The 19,965-nt window shown below is 45.2% G+C and overlaps 1 protein-coding gene across 1 annotated transcript in view; it reads right to left on the bottom strand.

Moving 5' to 3' along the window:
* LOC112069103 (alpha-1,6-mannosylglycoprotein 6-beta-N-acetylglucosaminyltransferase B-like) overlaps positions 1–19,965 on the bottom strand; it is an 83,310-nt gene that overhangs the window by 46,734 nt on the left and 16,611 nt on the right. The window contains 6 exon segments of the mRNA XM_024136391.2: positions 3,659–3,828; positions 9,467–9,631; positions 10,704–10,871; positions 11,200–11,273; positions 13,107–13,216; positions 15,917–16,064. Of these exon segments, the coding sequence (XP_023992159.1) occupies positions 3,659–3,828; positions 9,467–9,631; positions 10,704–10,871; positions 11,200–11,273; positions 13,107–13,216; positions 15,917–16,064 (835 nt within the window).

Raw genomic sequence — 19,965 nt, 5'->3', positions numbered from 1 at the left:
ATCGCTCTCGTTGCAGCTAAATCATGTCACATGATTCTATCATGTTATCGTGCCGTGACCCAAATGCTTTGATCACTGCAAGTGATAAAAATCTGCCCTCAACTCTGATTCTGTAAAAGTGCTACGCATTGCAACATATTGTAAGCACACAGCAGTCTATTTTTAACAGGGCTGCTTTAGTTTGGCTTTTCAAAGCCGAGAAACAAAAGCACATCGTTGGAAAGGCTGGAGGGTGAGAAAGCGCAGTAGCACTTGCAGGCACAAACAGCAGCCCCCATTCTGGAAGCCTAATCAGCCTCAAAGGGTGATTTGATAGGGGTAAACCGACAGGGAGAGTTATGTTTCTTAGTGCCTCCTTCCCATACACATAGTGGCTGTGCTCTTATCGATGCTATCTCTGATTCCAGATCAGTTTGAACCCACTCGTCATTTATTGCACGGCTCTATCATGCTTCTGATTGGACTCGTGCTGAAGGTGGTTCAAATGATGTATGCTCCTCATATTGTGGAATCACCCCCTCCCTTTCCCTCTCTCTCTCTCCTACTGGTCTCAGAGGGTGGAGGACAGAGTCTGTGTGGGTGGAGAGACAGAGCTGCTGTAACAGGGGGGCTCTCAGTATTCTCCTGGCCCTGTCGTCACTGCAGAGCCAGCCAGCCAGCTTTGTCAGGCTGTTATCCCCTCCCTCCCTCCTCTCCCTTTCTCCTCCCCAGGTGTTGATAAGCCATACTCTGGTGCTGGCTAATTACTCACGTCGCATTGGGAGGAACAGGGGGGAGATCCCCTAGAGGAAGTGACAGCTGTCTGTACTGCCTGGTTAACTGCCGCCGTGCACCTTTTAGCACATGTGATGTTGTTCCCGACAAATATCATGTTACAACCACTGAGGCTCCCCCTTCAATTGACCTCACCTCCCTTGACAGACTGGAGCCTCATCACTTCCTCCCATCCCCACTCTCAGCCTAGTGACTCATCTGCCCATCAAGGCAACACAGCAGAGGAAGAGGGTGACCAATAATGGGATGTTTCCATTTTTTAAATGTTAGTCATTTAGCAGAAGCTCTTATCCAGAGTGACTTACACTGTAACATAGAAAAACACACTGCACCGTCCCCAACTACTACCACAACTTGACCAACCGCAACAGAAAAATGGGCTTACATTAATCATGAACATTTACAGGTGAAACAGTCCTTGGATGTCTTTTCAAGCTGTTTTTCTGTGCGAAGGCAGACTTGATGAATCTGGCTGCATGCAGAGGAGCGTCCTCCTCTCTGTCCAGAAATATCACTAAAAATATACCAAAGCAGCTTAGTTAAGCATCTGCAAGCGACGTGAGCCAGAAGCTTATACCGAGAAAAAAGACTCTCAGCTAAAGTAGCGAGACGTCTGAATTAAAAAAGATTGTATGAAAAAAAGAGCGCCAGAGGACTAGTCCAAGCTGGCAGAGGAAGTGACAAATGAGAAATAATTACAACCACTCAAGCAAACTGCTTGGTTTCATCCAAACCACCAGGTACTGTAGCTACTACTAATCTACATCTAACTTCGAGTGGTAGTAGCTACAGTATCTGGTGGTTTGGATGAAACCAAGCAACCCATGATCTGCAAAACAACAATATCAACCATCGTCCTCTCGTAACAGCCGCTGCAGACCATGGGATATTAGGATGACATGTTTCCCAGGCTGAGTGGGGGAGATAGGAGGATGAAATCTAAATAGATACAACCCCGGGGGAATCTGTGGGAACGCAACCCATATAGCAATCTGTCAACTTAATAGTGAGAGAGAGAGAGAGGGAGGTAGAGATGGAGAGAAATGTCCGATTTTCCTATTCATTAATGGTCCTGGAAAGGAATTTATTGGACATTCAGCATCTCTTTTATTGGCCAATTTGAGAAGATGGGATCATAAAAAGAGTGGGAAATGTACTGCGTCTCTTTTCTCTGTGAGAAAAAGGGGGAAATGGTCTGTCTGATAAATCCAATAGGCTCCAATTTCAACCTTCTATTATATTTTCTCTAAGGCTGCACATTCCATTTCCTGACAAATAGAGAGCTGCATGGGCCTTACAGTAGACCATCACATATACCAATAAACAAACACACTAGAACACATGAACACTCAAACACACACAGAGCATTTCAACCTGTGGAAACAGAGCCTAACTTGGCTTTAGCACAGCTCCAATTTGTTTCTGATTGACAATTACTGTCAGCCTCATGCGGTTTCATCAACATTCACAAGACACATTCCCTGTGGTGACTGAATGCAGTAATTCAATACTCCATGACACCAATTAGTGAGGTAAATAATAGCGTGGGCAGAAGAGGCAGAATCCCATCCGCTCTCACTGATCTCCAGTCTACCCTTATCAAAGCCGCTTTCTTCAAAACTCCAATTTGAGATCACAGGGAAGCTCTAAGTCWTCAGTGCAGCTCTAACTCTGACGCTTCCCCACAGTGAGGAATATGTGTTCAATAACAGAAGCCACACCATATGCTGCTGCCTGTCCAATTTCTCTCAGCCTCACGTCTGCACTGGCAGGAATCGACAATATCCAATATCTCCAGTCCGACTTAAACACTGCAATTTTGACCAGGCTGGGTGAAACTGGGAAAGGGTAAAAGATAAAAGGAGAGGCAGGGACTGGGTCCTCCAAGACGTTTATGGCATTTACTCCCAGATTGAACCATCTGCTCTCTTAACTCCAGCAGTCACACCTGGCCGATTTGAAAATCAATAGCGTTATCTTTTCAGATGGATAAATAAAGCCTTGGTTAGACCGGATGTTGCTCTGTGGCCCAGCCAGCCACTGCTATCAGTCTGGGATCAGTGAGCTGGGAGAAGAACACATAAACGCTGTCTGTCTGGGGTCAGTGAGCTGGGAGAGGAACATAAACGCTGTCTGTCTGGGGTCAGTGAGCTGGGAGAGGAACACATAAACGCTGTCTGTCTGTGGTCAGTGAGCTGGGATAGGAACACATAAACGCTGTCTGTCTGTGGTCAGTGAGCTGGATAGGACACAAACGCTGTCTGTCTGTGGTCAGTAAGCTGGGAGAGGAACACATAAACGCTGTCTGTCTGGGGTCAGTGAGCTGGGAGAGGAACACATAAACGCTGTCTGCCTGGCTGGAACTCCAGTCCACAGGGAGACAGGAGGCTTATCAGGGTGAGACCAAATGTGACCAAACACACTGTGTGGGAATGAACCCTGAGACGGGCTGCCTTATACATGGTTACACATCACCTAAAAAGGTAAGACGGTATAAATAGAGATGTGTTTATAAGATATGTATGACATGAGTGCCAGAGAAATACGCTTGTTTGTTCATCCAAATGTGTGTGCAAAAAACATCTCAAAGTGGGAAAAATATCATGATGTCACAACAAGTCACATGACTCTCAATGAATATATGTCACAGGACTAGAGCATTCATGAGGGGATTAAGAATTGACAGAACAGTTAGAATGGCCACAGTACGGTTCTCCCTGGAGCTATCCATGGTGCTGAAAAAGTCCTCTCTCATGCATGACTTTATATACTCTGAGCCAGAGGAAGAAGTTCTGAACAACTAGACTCAGTCTGAATACTGTGATAGGTCCCATCCTTACATATAGATATAGACATAGATAGAACATGACATCATCTGACTCACCCCTGCAGCTCCTTGAGCGAGACAGAGATCTTGAGGTTGTGTCCCAGGACGTGCAGGGCTGTGAGYATGTCGGCCCACTGGACCATCTCCCCCAGAGGACCTCCCTTCAGGACCTTGGGGCTGAACACGTCCCCTGACTCCTCTGTCAGGAAGCCTACGTGCACCAGGATCTGAGGAAAAAACAGAGGTTTGAGGGGTTGGAACCATAGGCTTGAACCGTTTCCAGTCTCATTCTGATGAGCTCCCAACTAATAGGACTGATCCATGGTTCTTATCCATAGCTATCTCTATTAGCTTCATTCATGTCTGTACATCTCAGATCACCCCAAACCACTGGTCTTGGAATAGAGATGAATGGAGATAAGAGAGATGAATTGCAACAAACTGAATATGTATGCTAAAAGACAGGAAGAGTAGTAATGCAAGCCATGAAACATTCGTTCCCAAGCAAATCTTGGAAAACACCATTTCTGAATCTGGAATCTGAATAGTGATTGACCTGCTGAAGATAATTAATATGCCTAATGGTACAAGACTGTTTTAATTGCTGATGGGAGAGGATGGGACTTCCAGCTTGTTAACTGTGTAATGAAATCAGACTGTGTGATTTCTCAGCAGATGGCAGCCTTTAATTCTTCCCCAGTTACTTTTGACTCACAAAAGTTTCTCATCTTACTTCTAAAGAGTAAAGTAACTAACCACTCTGGGGTTCGTGCTCCAAACTAGTTTTACCATTCTCACTAAAGACGGGAGAAAACGAAGGACACAGTGAAGGCAGCCAACACAGACCCATTGAATATTGCACAATGCAGGGAAATTGCTAGAGGACAAGATGACTGCACAGTGCACACAATACAAAGAGGGAAATCGATGACAATCAATTGCGATTTATTGCTCTGCTTTCGTTAAGAGTGGACGCAACAGATGTCATCACAAATGCCTCGCCATGACCAGGCAGAAGTACCTCAACAGGCCCCCTGCATCTATGATGCCAGTGAATCATCATGTCACTGCAGTGCCAGGGTACTCATGCCAGCCACACAATACTTGTCACATCACCATAAACTACATGAAATAATTCATTTTCAAATGACTACAAAAGGAATTGGAAGTTTATAAAAGTGTTCTACAGCAATTTTGCCTTTATGAAAGTACAGTTTAGTGCAATGTAGAGAGAAAAAGACAGAAAAATCAAGGTTGCAGACAGAGAGGAGAGAGACAGGTGGGGTAGACGGCTGCTGTCTAGTTCCACTCCTCCGTGAAGTCTCCCTTCAATGAGTCTATTTCCATCYGCAGATTATCGTTCTCTCATCTGCGTTTTCACAGCAGCACAGCAGTTCCTCCTCGTCTGTTTTCTAAACACGGTTCTGTTCTGTCAGAGCCGCTGCAGCCAAGCCCAGAGGGGCCAGTTAATGGACAGTAACTATTACTGTTGAACACACCGTTAAAAAAGAACAAAGAGACTCTTCTTTTTGGAGGCTGATCAAGGAACAGGCTTGGGAAGGATGCTGTGTGTTGACAGCGCTGGTGCTGGCTTATCCAAGCTAATAGTTCTCTAAAGAGAGACTGATGAAAAGAAGAATCCTATTTATATACGTTCTGAAAGCATCTCTTGGCCAAAGACCAGACGGGCCTGCTTTCCCAAAGCAAAGCAAACACCTATCAATCACTGCGTCTCATGTTCACTCAGGCTTTTGAAGTTATGAGCCTCTTTTTAACTAGAGAAGGATTAAAGGAGTGGGGTTTGCACAAAGAGAATGCTCGGAGTGGTGAACTCAAAGAATACTGCAGTCAATCTATACCTTTCCCAGCCTTAGTTTTGTGAATAATTCAAGCTTCAAGTTTTTAACGCCATGTGCACAAGTACAGTGAAATGCCTTTCTTGCAGCTCCACATCCAACAATGTAGTAATCAATATCAATGTAGCACTAAAAATAACAAGGTAGAACAGAAACCCATGAGAAATAAAAATAGAAAGAACACAGTTTATAAAGGGTCAGTTCCAATACCATATTTCCAATGTGCAGGGATACTGGAGTGATATAGAGGTAAGATGACTAGACATCAGGATGATCGACAGAGTAGCAGCAGCGCAAATTATGATTGCATGTGAGTGTGTGTGCATGTTGTGTGTGTGTTGGAGTGTCAGTATGCATGAATGTGTAGAGTCCTGTGAGTGTGCATAGGTGTCAGTCTTGATGCCCCGGTACCGCTTGCCGTGCAGAAGCAGAGAGAACAGTCCATGGCTTGGGTGGCTGGAGTCTTTAATGATATTCCGAGCCTTCTTTTCATACTGCCTGATATAGAGGTTCTGTATGGCAGGGAGCTGGGCCCCAGTGATGTACTGGGCTATCCGAATCACCCTCTGTAGCGCCATGGCATAGAGGGCGGTGCTGTTTCAATACCACCTTACCTCTGATGCAGCTAGTCAAGATGCTCTCAATGGTGCAGCTGTAGAACTTTTTGAGTATCTGTCATGAGGGCCCATGCCAAACCTTTTCAACCTCCTCCCTTCTCTCAGCCCTTCTCTTCTCTCTCCCTTCTCTCAAATCTAGACTTGGTTTCCTCTATCATAATCGCTCCTGTTTCACCCCAGCTGCCAAACTAACCCTGATTCAGATGACCATGCTACCCATGATAGATTACGGAGATGTCATTTATAGATTGACAGGCAAGGGTGCTCTCGAGCAGCTAGATGTTCTTTGGCCATCAGATTTGCCACCAATGCTCCTTATAGGACACATCACTGCACTCTATACTCCTCTGTAAACTGGCCATCTTCTGTATACCCGGCGCAAGACCCACTGGTTGAAGATTATTTCTAAAACCCTGTTAGGCCTCACTCCCCCTATCTGAGATACCAAATGCAACCCTAATCCTCCACATACAACACCCGTACTGCCAGTCACATTCTGTTAAAGGTCCCCAAAGGACACTCATCCCTGGGTCACTCCTCTTTTCAGTTCTCTGAAGCTAGCGACTGGAAAGAGCTGCAACAAACACTCAAACTGGACAGTTTTATCTCAATCTCTACTTTCAAAGACTCAATCATGGACACTCTTACTACGCCTGCTTTGTCTTCTATGCCTAACAAAGTTTGTGCTGCTACTATGTTGTGCTGCTGCAATGTTGTTGCTATGTTGTGTTATGTTATGTTTTTTTTACCTTTATTTAACTAGGCAAGTCAGTTAAGAACAAATTCTTATTTAAATGACAGTCTACCGGTAAACAGTGGGTTAAACTGCCTTGTTCAGGAGCAGAACACCATATTTTTACCTTGTCAGCTTGGGGATTCGATCCAGCAACCTTTTGGGTACTGGCCCAACGCTCTAACCACTAGGCTACCTGCCGGCCCTGCTGTGTTGTTACCATGTTATGTTGTGTTGTTACCATGTTGTGTTGTCATGTTGTGTTGTGTCACCATGTTGTGTTGTCAACCATGTTGTGTTGTCAACCATGTTGTGTTGTTGTGTTGTTACCATGTTGTGTTGTTGTGTTTACCATGTTGTGTTGTCATGTTGTGTTGCTACCATGTTGTGTTGTCATGTTGTGTTGCTGCCATGTTGTGTTGTCTTAGGTCTCTCTTTATGTAGTGTTGTGGTGTCTCTCTTGTCGTGATGTGTGTTTTGTCCCCGCAGGAGGCCTTTTGCCTCTTGGTAATCCGTCATTGTAAATAAGAATTTGTTCTTAATTGACTTGCCTAGTTAAATAAAGATTCAATAAAAATATGTAAATAAAAAGGTGGAAGAGGCAGTGTTGCGCCTTCTTCACGACTGTGCATGTGTGAATGGACCATTTTAAAGTCCTTAGTGAGTTGGACACAGAGGAAGCTGAAGCTCTCGACCCGCTCCACTGCAGCCCCATCGATGTGTTGATCAGCTCCTTGGTCTTACTGTAGTTGAGGGAGAGATTGTTGTCCCGGCACCACACTGCCAGGTCACTGACCTCCTCCCTGTAGGCCGTCTCATCGTCGCCAGTGATCAGGCCTACCAACGTTGTGTCGTCAGCAAACTTGATGGTGTTGGAGTCGTGCATGGCCACGCAGTCGTGGGTGAACAGGTAGTACAGGAGGGGACTAAGCACACACCCGTGTGGGGCCGCCCCCAGGTGTTGAGGGTAGGTAACATTACCTCTGCCTTGCTGACCCTCAACACCTGGGGGCGGCCCGTCAGGAACTCCAGTTCCTCCAGTTGCAGAGGGAGGTGTTCAGTCCCAGGGTCCTGTAGTCAGTGAACAGCATTCTCACATAGGTATTCGTCTTATCTAGGTGGGTGAGGGCAGTGTGGAGTGCAATTGAGATTAAGTTGTCTTTGGATCTGTTGGGGCGGTATGCAAATTGGGGTGGGTCTAGGGTGTCTGGGATGATGGAGTTGATGTGTGCCATAACTAGCCTTTCAAAGCACTTCAGGGCGGTAGTCATTATGGCTTGAAGCCTTAGAGTTCTTGGGAACAGGAACGATGATAGTGAATTTGCCTGCCAGCTGATCTGTGCATGCTCTGAGAACATGCCCTTGAATACTGTCTGGCCCCGCGTCCTTGAGAGTGTTGACCTGATTAAAGATCTTACTCACGTTGGCCTCGGAGAGCGAGATAACCCAGTTGTCTGGGTTGGTGGGGGCCCTCACGCATGAAACGGTGTTGTTATGGTGGAAGCGTTCACAAAATGCAATGAGTTCGTCTGGAACAGCGGCATCGTTGGACAGAGCACGTCTTCCTTTGTTATCCGTAATGGACTGTAGCCCCGGGTGTCGGAGCCTGTATAGTATTATTCCATCTTATACCTTATTGTCCTTTTGATATTTTGCGTAGCGGGACTTCTTGTACTTGTTCCTTTCCTCAGCCGTAGCCTCAGGGTTGTCTGCGATAGCCCTGTGTGCGGTATCCTTTGTCCCCTACCCTTTATCTTAGTGCCAACCTCAGTGTTAATCCAGGGCTTTTGTTTGGGGAAGCAGCGACCCTTCACTATTGGGACAACATCACCGATGCAATTCCTTATGAAGCCGGTGACGGAGGTGGTTAGCTCGTCAATCTAATGTTATTCACGTCACTGTGAAAGTAAAATCAGCACAGCTACTGTTTAATCCATCTAGTGCACTGCAGACAAGCACAGGTACTGTTAATCCATCTAGTGCACTGCAGACAAGCACAGGTACTGTTAATCCATCTAGTGCACTGCAGACAAGCCTGTTAATCCATCTAGTGCACTGCAGACAAGCACAGGCATGTAAACACACATGCCAATTATTCTGAGGTTGATGTATAACACACGTTTATGACATTACGGTTTTCAACACAAAGGGCAGGCTTGGGGAGATTCTACAGTCATTGTCATTTCATCAGTGATGGTAAAGCAGTGTTCCTGTATTCAGGCTCCTCCAKCARTCTTTGAAAATGTCCCTYTAAATGTTAGGCTGYTTAAAGAGCACTAAAGACAATACATCCCAGGCCTGCTCTCCTGATAACGGCTGGTCAGTCTCCTCCTTACAAATCTACTTCTCTCTGCCATTCACAGTAACACCACTCACAGCAAATGGGTCCATAATCGCTAGTGGAGAAAAATGTCACCACTGTAATGTTCATGAAGGCCACCTCGTCTTGATCCATCTTTTGACAACCTTCCATCTTTTTGTCAGTGTATCTGCCTATTGTTTCGGGAATCAAATATAGCAAACCAAAATGGGCACCTACCTGTACAGCATATTACTGGCCTGCACTGTCATGGGAAGAGATATGAGTGAACTGTCAACGTTTTGACTCATAGCAGAGACACAGAAACTCTCTCTCCCTCCACAGTCACCGCACACTCACCCTCTTCTGCTCCCTCCATTGGCTCCTCAGACTGTCATGTAGCCTGCGTGCAGCCGAGGCCCAGTGTGCAGCCAGCCTGCGCATCCTTCTCTTCATGAAACTCAGAGACTCCTTCCCCGTTCCCACCTGCTCCAGGAGGGCCCCGATGTCTGACCGGAATGCCGCCTGGAGGACAGGAAAAGAAACATCTACATGTTTTTTCTCCCCTTACTATGTTAATCGCTTTGAGCACCTAGAAAAAGCTATGTATTAGTCCAATACATTAAACACTTAATACATTAAACACCTCCCCAAGCCTGTACAAAACAGCCACATGGTAACCACCAATATCCAGCAGCCCTACTTGGAGTTGAGTGGAGATGGGTGTTATATGAGTACAGCTCTCCATGTCATACCCATTCCCCCTGGAGGGGCTCTCAGATAGTGTTGCCTGAGGGACTCCTGCCTCATGCTCATAAACAGGCTGCCTTCATTTCACTCCGCATGTTTCTCAGCCCTGTTTAATCGCTAGATCACAGTGCAATCCGAGCAGCCAAGTGCTAATCAATGTTGTAACTGCATAAGGGAGCACAGAGGACTTATAAATGGCACACATAGACAGTCACACAAACCTCTCTGTCTCTCTCTCACACACACAGTGGGGACACACAGTCCCTCTTTCCTTCCACACACATGCTCTTGCTTATGCACACATACAAAATCAATATGAGAGGCATTACTTTCGCACTACAAGTTAATTATTGTTTGGAAAGCAACTTGTAGGTGCTTCTGTGAACGCAGAGGAACACCTGAGAGAAGTCACAGGATTAGTCCAGCTGGATCCAGGCAGGRAATTAGAATCCARGATTAAGCTGCACAGATAATTCAAATGAGCAGCCGACCCATTGGTGTGTAGTGTACAGCGCTCCGGGGAGCAGCAAGGGGGCTGTAACTAGAACACCTGGCCCTGGTGGACCCATAAATAACTGGAATGCTGCTCTCACAAGAAAAACAGCAACAGCCATGATTCAAGGCAGAGGGAGAATAGACTGTCTGTGAGTGACTGTATATCCACACTCCCCTCCCAGGAGACTGTGTGGCAGTCGGATACAGGAACATTAGAGTGGAGATGAAATACAAAGACTAGAATCATAGACACAAACTCTGTACACACACACACACACACACACACACACACACACACACACATACACAGTAGCAGCCCTGTAAACAGCCCATGCCAACCCAGCTATCCCACCTGTCTCTTGGGGAAAGGTTTGTGCGTGGGTGTGGAGGTCTGGTTCCTCCAGGTCAGAGGGGGGCAGAACCACTCCACCTCACTCAGGTAGATGAGGAAGGAGCAGTCGGAGCCGTCCACCCCATAGAAGGCATAGCAGGGGTCTGAGGTCCAGCGGGCACGCATCCACTGAGGGGAAAGGTCAAGGCAGACTCAAGTAATAATAAATATATACAGTATCTCTATGGATCAAAGGAGGTCAAAGGAGGTCAAATGTCAGTGTAGAAATGAATGTATTATAGCTAAGGAACACATGAAATCTGACTTGGACTTGGTCAAGGTCCTTTCATTGATCTGAACACAGCACTAGACATTGATCCTTGTGAAACAAGGCAGGGTTGATTGAGGCTGATCGTAAAGCTGGAGTTGCAGGGTAATGAACAGTCCAAGAGCAAAAGGACATAGGGACTGTGGGATAAGGAAAACCACTGTGAAATTGCATGACATGCGGACTTACATCCACCTTGCTGGGGCAGTCTGGGTAGTGAGGGTCTTTGGGCACCTCACACTGTCCTGTTGCGCCATCCTTAACTGTGGGACAAAAACACATGTATTAACAACAAACACCTCCCTATGGGCAGAATCCTTAAAATACCAGCTCATAACTTTGCTATTCAGCCCTATGAGGATAATATGGAGCATTTGAGGCAGAAACCAGACAAGCTTTTCAACAGGTCATACCTAAAAGGGAGCATATCTTGGCTTTAGCACTAGTCTCTTGTATTAGAGCAGAACTCTCCTTGCCATGGGGATAGAACAGAGCATTAGACAGACTGTTGGGTTAGTTAACTCTACTGGCCATGGGGATAGAACAGAGCATTAGACAGACTGTGGGTTAGTTACTCTACTGCCATGGGGATAGAACAGAGCATTAGACAGACTGTTGGGTTAGTTAACTCTACTGGCCATGGGATAGAACAGAGCATTAGACAGACTGTTGGGTTAGTTTAACTCTACTGGCCATGGATAGAACAGAGCATTAGACAGACTGTTGGGTTAGTTACTCTACTGGCCATGGGATAGAACAGAGATAGACAGACTTGGTTAGTTAACTCTACTGGCCATGGGGATAGAACAGAGCATTAGACAGACTGTTGGTTAGTAACTCTACTGCCATGGGGATAGAACAGAGCATTAGACAGACTGTTGGGTTAGTTAACTCTACTGGCCATGGGGATTAGAACAGAGCATTAGACAGACTGTTGGTTAGTTAACTCTACTGGCCCATAGGGGATGAACAGGTAGAGACTTTGGGTAGTAAATCTACTGGCCATATGACAGACGCTTAGACAGACTGTTGTGTTAGTTAATAGCCACTTCTTGAAAGCCTCTGGCTTCCCTGCTGATCTCTGATCGCCTACTGAGGACCGTGGATAGACAAACACTGCGTGGATTTGATTAATAAAATCCCCTCTCTCCCCACTTCCTCTCTCCCCAGTCTCACTCCTCGTTCCCTCACTCCCCAGTCTCACTCCTTCGTCCCTCTCTCCCAGTCTCACTCCGTTCCTTCCCTCTCTCCCCAGGTCTCACTCCTTCGTTCCCTCTCTCCCCAGTCTCACTCCTTCGTTCCCTCTCTCCCCAGTCTCACTCCTTCGTTCCCTCTCTCCCCAGTCTCACTGCTTCGTTCCCTCTCTCCCCAGTCTCACTGCTTCGTTCCCTCTCTCCCCGGCCTCCCTCCCTCCCTCCTTGTCGGCAGCCAGCTCCAATTAGCCTAATTAAAGAGAGCGGAAGCTGTTTCTCTACCAGCGTGCCGCCAAGCCTGGGTGAGCGCAATCACAGACAAAGGATTAGCAGCCATTCTGTTTGATTACCATTATAACTACTGCAGTCACAGTGTGGAGCGCTATAACTAGCGGTGTCACTAAATTAGCCAGGGGATTAGGTTCTGGTAGCAAAAACAGTCTCTACAGAATAGGACATGTCTGCTTTACTCAATGACAAGGCAAATAATGACAATATGCAACGTCTATAATTGGCTTTCTAATGTGTCGGCTAGTGGAGTTAGTCTTGCTTTGCATGTAAGTAGCCTACTGTATCTCTTGCTCAAACAGAACAGGAGCACAATGAACTGAGCAGAGGACAGCTAATAGAAGAAAGCTGACAGTCTCAGATCTTCTTAACTAGGGGGGAATTCATCAGCATACACTGAACATCATGTAGCGTTATTTATAATTATGCTGAGACAGGGAGATAGAGCCTTCCTGCAGCGTAGCTCTCTTTACAAAGACATGAATGGAGACTCATCATCTGAAGTACTGTCATAAATGCTGCCTGTCATGTTCAATAGGGTCTTACAGTGTGGCAGACATATACAACTACCTTTCAAATGTGAAGAGTGGTCAGATGTGTGTGTGTCTCTTGTACCTCTGTTGGTGGCCATGCTGCGCTGTAGGATCTGCTCCACCCTCACAGCCATGTCAGACATGTTCTGGGCAATAGCCTGGATCCTCTCCACCAGACCAATTGGCTGGATCCTGCCAACACACACACACACACACACACACACAGGGGAATGATCATCAATAGGGCACATGCAGGCACAGGTGAATTAAGTGTTAGGCATGTCTCCTCTTTCTTACTGATCATTTCTGCCATCTCTTTCCCCATGACAACCCACCGGGCACACACTGGTTGAATGAATTGTTTTTTTCTAGTCATTTCAATGAAATTATGTTGAACCAACGTGGAATAGATGTTGAATTGATGTCTGTGCCCAGTGGGAATGCACATTCAATCTTTATCCTTTATCTCAATCCTTAAACTCCCTGGAAACATCTAGAAAAAGAAACGTAGAAGGCTCCTTCTTTCATCTAAGTCCACCCTCCTACAGTATACGCTTACCGTTTCCTCCCAAAATATATTTTTTATTTTACCTTTATTTAACTAGGCAAGTCAGTTAAGAACAAATTCTTATTTTCAATGATGGCCTAGGAACAGTGGATTAACTGCCTTGTTCAGGGGCAGAACGACAGAGTTTTACCTTGTCAGCTCGGGGATTCGATCTTGCAACCTTTCGGTTACTAGTCCAATGCTCTAACCACTAGGCTACCTGCTAATTGAGCTTCAACAAGTAGAGGAAATGCTAATTGTGTGGAACTTGGTTGGAGCGTGAAATAAAAAAGCTTTTAAACTCTGACACAATTTATTTGTTGAGGTGAAAAAGTGACTCAGCACATTAAAGCAGGTCCCTGGGAGACTGAGAACAGAGCGCAATTAGGTTGTTAGCAAATGCCTTTTATGGCAGCTGACTGCCATGGCTTGTTGTTGCCATGTTAGTGTTGGCAAAACAATCAGAAAAAAAGAGAGAGAGTGAGAAAGAAAGAAAGAAAGAGAAAAGGAGACAGCAATAAAAAGAGGGAGATAGCCCTGAACTCACAGCTATCTCAGGCACTAGCAGTGAAAACTGGAAGGTGCCCAGGGAACTCCAAGCTGAAGCATTATGGCTGTGTGAACATTTTGAACTTGCTTTGGCTCCCTTCCGATAAAGACAGAAATCTCAGCCCTAGCTGATGTATCATAAAGGTCCAAAGAGGCACAGAGATTTCCAGCTGTCTTTATGGAGCCATGATGATTGTGTATAATCTCAACGCAGTCAGTCAGCCACCTGGGCCCCACAGTATAAAAGAACAGTGCTCCTGTGTGTGCTGTAGAGAACGGAGGACTAAATGTTCTCACGGGCAWAGCSAAGGTTAAGCAAGGCCTCCSAGACAGAATTATCACCAGTYCATTCAGCKTCTWTCTGTTACTTCTATACTGGGTCTTCCCAAGGCTGCTGTGACCTGTTCAGGGAAGTTGAGGACCCTCCAATAGGATTGATGCTGGTCTTAAGGAGTACTACTGTACTATAGATGGACTCTGCAGAGCTGAAGACACTGTTTATCAGGGAGTATCAACCAGAGCCAAATCAATACCTGGGGTCTAACAGCCCTGTCATATCAATGACGCTTACTGTACACAGTGTTCAACACTGGCCTTTTGCTTTTGTTCAAACTGTACAGCTTTATCTAACATATGCATTTAAATGAATGGTTGGGAGGTTTTGTTTTGGAAGAAATGGGCAATGGTCTAGACCAGTGCTTTTGGAATAAGTGTATGAGCATAGGTGTGGTATGTGTGTCTAAAATGCTGCATTACTTTGTGTATAATCCCCCTCTAATATCACTTGACCATGTACTGCCCTACGGGCAAGTGTTAGCCATCACTTCCTATTCCCTCCTATGAGGCAGCATGTCAGAACAGATGAGAGCCAGACACAGACAGAGCTGTCCTCTACACAGCACCAGACTGCAGCATAGACTGATCAGTATAGGAAACATTCCTTTGGCCAGACAGATAATCCTGTCCTCCCTCTATAGAACACTACTAATACATTTACAATGGGTGTCTGGCCTTGGAGAACCATATACAGCATTAAAGAGAGCGAGACGGCTGATTCCTTTTTAAAGACCGAACAGTGGACTCTGAATGGCTCTGGGTTCTTTGTTTGTATCTGTTAAACTGCACCTTGGCTGAATTCTGAGAAGGTCACCAAGCAGATTAGACTTTATTACCAGAGGCCTAGAGATGCTCCCCCTTTTTCATAATCGCTTACAGTTAGGCTGACAAACAGCAATGAATGGCCTCTTTCCGGCAACATTTAGGAAGAAAATCCTCATCATTTCTATAGTACCTCTCAAAGAATGTGAATAGTGGGAGTTATTTATGTTCTAACAATACTGTCTACTCTGGTGGTTAGAATCCATATCAAACATCCACAACTCTGCATCCTGGCAGTTAGCTCAACTCTCAGGCATAGTTTGAGCCGGGATTATTTTCCTGGTGTGAGACAGTGAGTGTAGGATCAGGGATGTCCAGAAGGGATGGTCAGAGTGTCAGACATGGGCAAACCTCGGCAGGAGGGAGCCTCTCAACCCCCTGTATGAGAGAGGTCCGTTGCCATGGAGACAGAAGAGCAAACTCCAGGTTGTTAGCCTCTGCATGTCTGGTAGCGCAGCATCCCTGTCTGACTGTCCATGTCCACCCAATAACAGGGCAAATAGATAGGAAAATGTTGAGACTAACGAGACAACGTCTAGTTTAAATATCCTCCAATTATTTGTTTATATGCAGACAAATACATGCATACACCATACATTATGTAATGGCAGGCCTGCTACCAAACCCCAGAACCCTACCTGTCCAGTGCTGAGCTGAGCTCATCRAGTCTGTGGGAGTCTGTGGTGGTGTTGCCCAGTTTGGACAAAGTGTCCATCCTCTTCATGATGACCTCCAGCATATCACTGATCTTCCTCAGCACCCCGCGAGACTCTGGACCACCCAGCACTGCCAACACACAGACACATACAGTAGGTCAGATAAGAGCACAAGGGCTGGGGTCAATTCAATTAGAAGGCTGTCAATTCAGGAAGTAAACTTAAATAACAATTCAAAATGTGGAAAAACTTCTCAAACTGAGGACTATTAAAAACTGAGGACTAGAAGCTACTTTTTTTTAATGTTTCAATGTTTATAAAAAAAAATTAAAAAAAACACTTTCTGAATTGACTGCCTTCAATTCATCCCTGAAGAGCAAAATACAGTTAAATCGAGTACAGGCGTAACTGAATGACAACAGAGACAGAATACAATATGGAATTTTATTGAATATTTTTGGGTTGGATAGTTGGGGTAGTAGGCCTCGTCTCAGAGGAATGTTCCTCAGAGCCAGATGCTGATGACAGGTTGCCCTATGCTGGGCAGCTGGCATCAAACCCCCCCACCCACTGGGAGAACGGGGATCCGATGACGGGCCTTCAGTTGGTGGTGGTGGGGAGGTCGTTGGAGTGGGAGACGCAAGGTTTGAGATTCATGCCCATAGACCCTTTCCAGTACACGACACACTGACTTCACGCACAGACGCACGAGACGCTTGGCTGCAGTAAGAGAGCCATCGCCATCTGCGCCTATTCAACATAGCCTAGATTTTTTTTATTACTTCCAAACAAAAAAAAACATTTTGGGGTTCTCATATGCTTACAATGATGTTTTGATTCTTGCTTGAACAGTCGCTAAGATTATATTTGGTTGTGATTTCTGCAAAATAACTATTTTGGATGCAGCAGTTGTTAGCTAGAATGTTAACGCTCATTGATATAGTCTGTAGCAAAAGCTAACCAATTGTACTGGTTAAGGTTGAAGTGTTTTCTAAGTATAATGCAGTTGATTTGCGATGATGACACAAACATTATAATAAACAGGACATTCATACAAGCCTTCAAATCCAATTATAATCCAAAAGTAGTGTGAAATGCACTCATAAGCAACATGTAAATAGAGGCTTTTTTTTTGCTGGCATTCTATAAGAACCCCGTGTTTTGCAAACAACTTGCGCACATCGCCCCCGTGCGGCAACGTTTGCAAACACAGAAAGGGGTCTACTGGTTGAAAGAGATTAAAGTAATTATTGCACGAGTGAGTCCATAGGTTAATCAGCAACCGTGGTGGAATTGCCTTAGTGTGCCATAATCATAGGGTGAAGTTAATAGGGGAATGACATTCCACACGCTTGCTAATAGTAAAGGAGGAGGAGAGACCTGACGCTATGCTGATGAGGTAAAATTATGACACCACCCTATAAATACCGGCTATACTGATGAGGAAATGTTATAGGCACTACCCTATAAATACCGGCTATACTGATGAGGAAATGTTATAGGCACTACCCTAAAATTACCGGGCTATACTGATGAGGTAATGTATAGGCACTACCCTATAAATACCGGCCTTATACTGATGAGGAAATGTTATAGGCCACTACCCATATAAATACCGGCCCTATACTGATGAGGAAATGTTATAGCACTACCCTATAATACCGGCCTATACTGATGAAGGAAATGTTATAGGCACTACCCTATAAATACCCCCTATACTGATGAGGAAATTTATAGCACTCCCTATAAATACCGGCTATACTGATGAGGAAATGTTATAGCACTACCCTATAAATACCGGCTATACTGATGAGGTAATGTTATAGGCACTACCCTATAAATACCGGCTATACTGATGAGAAATTATAGGCCACTCCCTATAAATACCGGCTATACTGATGAGGAAATGTTATAGGCACTACCCTATAAATACCGGCTATACTGATGAGGAAATGTTATAGGCACTACCCTATAAATACCGCTATACTGATGAGGAAGATTTATAGGCACTCCCTATAAATACCGGCTATACTGATGAGAAATGTTATAGCACTACACCTATAAATACCGGCTATACTGATGAAGAAATGTTATAGGCACTCCCTATAAATACCGGCTATACTGATGATGGAAATTTATAGGCACTACCCTATAAATACCGGCTATACTGATGAGGAAATGTTATAGGCACTACCCTATAAATACCGGCTATACTGATGAGTAAGTTTATAGGCACTACCCTATAAATACCGGCTATACTGATGAGGAAATCTTATAGGCACTACCCTATAAATACCGGCTATACTGATGAGGTAATGTTATAGGCACTACCCTATAAATACCGGCTATCCAGTCCTCGGGGGCCTGATTGGTGTCACAGTTTTCCCCCCATCCCTAGCAAACACACCTGATTTAAACTAATTGCATTTTTAACTGAAGATCATGATTGGATGATTATTGGAGTCAGGTGAGTTAGCTGGGGCTGGGGCAAAAGTGTGACACAAATCAGGCCCCCGAGGACTGGAGTTGCCCTGGGCTATGCTGATGAGTGAGATAGTGATGTGAATTATATGAGTTTACTAGATGAATGAAAAGTGACAATCCATTCAGTCCAGCCTTACTGATTGAATGTTCGTAAACTACATTACTTTACACACACACACACACAGAGAGAGACAGACAAACAGAGAGAGAGATAGGTGACAGATAGAGATCTGTTGTGTGGTTAACTGCTATATTGACAAAGAGAACTGCCAGTTAAAATCAGACATGTTGGAAGTACAAGCACCACTGCCTCTCTGATCCATACTGTCAGCATATCAGCATCATCCAAAATGAGTTAATCTAACTAAACAATCAATCCCTGGGCTAAGTACAACACAGAACCTAGGGAACAATCCTCCTGCTTTCCCCACTCCCACGGCCATTCCATTCTCCAATATGAAAATTTAATTAAATCTAGAATCGGCTTCCTATTTCGCAACAAAGCATCCTTCTGTCACGGCCGTCGAATGAAGTGGACCAAAGTGCAGCGTGGTGAGCGTACATATTCCTTTTATTAAGAAAATGACACCGACAAAAACAATAAACAATACAAAACCAACCGTGAAGCTTAGGGGCTATGTGCCACAAACAAAGTTAACTTCCCACACTGAAAGGAGGGAAAAGGGCTACCTAAGTATGGTTCCCAATAAGAGACAACGATAGACAGCTGTCCCTGATTGAGAACCATACCCGGCCAAAACATAGAAATACAAAATCATAGAAAACAAAAACATCGAATGCCCACCCCAAATCACACCCTGACCAAACCAAATAGAGACAAAAAAAAGGCCCTCTAAGGTCAGGGCGTGACACCTTCACTCATGCTGCCAAACATACCCTCGTAAAACTGACTATCCTACCGATCCTCAACTTCGGCAATTTCGTTTACAAAATAGCCTCCAACACTCTACTCAACAAATTGGATGCAGTCTATCACAGTGCCATCCGTTTTGTCACCAAAGCCCCATATACTACCCACCACTGCGACCTGTATGCTCTCGTTGGCTGGCCCTCGCTTCATACTCGTCGCCAAACCGACTGGCTCCAGGTCATCTACAAGTCTTTGCTATGTGAAGCCCCGCCTTATCTCAGCTCACTGGTCACCATAGCAGCACCCCCCCGTAGCACGTGCTCCAGCAGGTATATTTCACTGGTCACCCCCAAAGCCAATTCCTACTTTGGCCGCCTTTCCTTCCAGTTCTCTGCTGCCAATGACTGGAACGAACTGCAAAAATCACTGAAGCTGGAGACTCATATCTCCCTCTAACTTTAAGCACCAGCTGTCAGAACAGCTCACAAATCACTGCACCTGTATATAGCCCATCTGTAAATAGCCCATCCAACTACCTCATCCCCATTCTGTATTTATTTATTTATCTCCTTTGCATCCCAGTATCTCTACTTGCACATTCATCTTCTGCACATCTATCACTCCAGTGTTTAATTGCTATATTGTAATTACTTCGCAAGTATGGCCTATTTATTGC

The sequence above is a fragment of the Salvelinus sp. IW2-2015 genome, unplaced genomic scaffold, assembly GCF_002910315.2.
Source record: "Salvelinus sp. IW2-2015 unplaced genomic scaffold, ASM291031v2 Un_scaffold909, whole genome shotgun sequence".
NCBI lineage: Eukaryota > Metazoa > Chordata > Actinopteri > Salmoniformes > Salmonidae > Salvelinus > Salvelinus sp. IW2-2015.
This window is presented reverse-complemented; position numbering and strand designations above follow the sequence as displayed.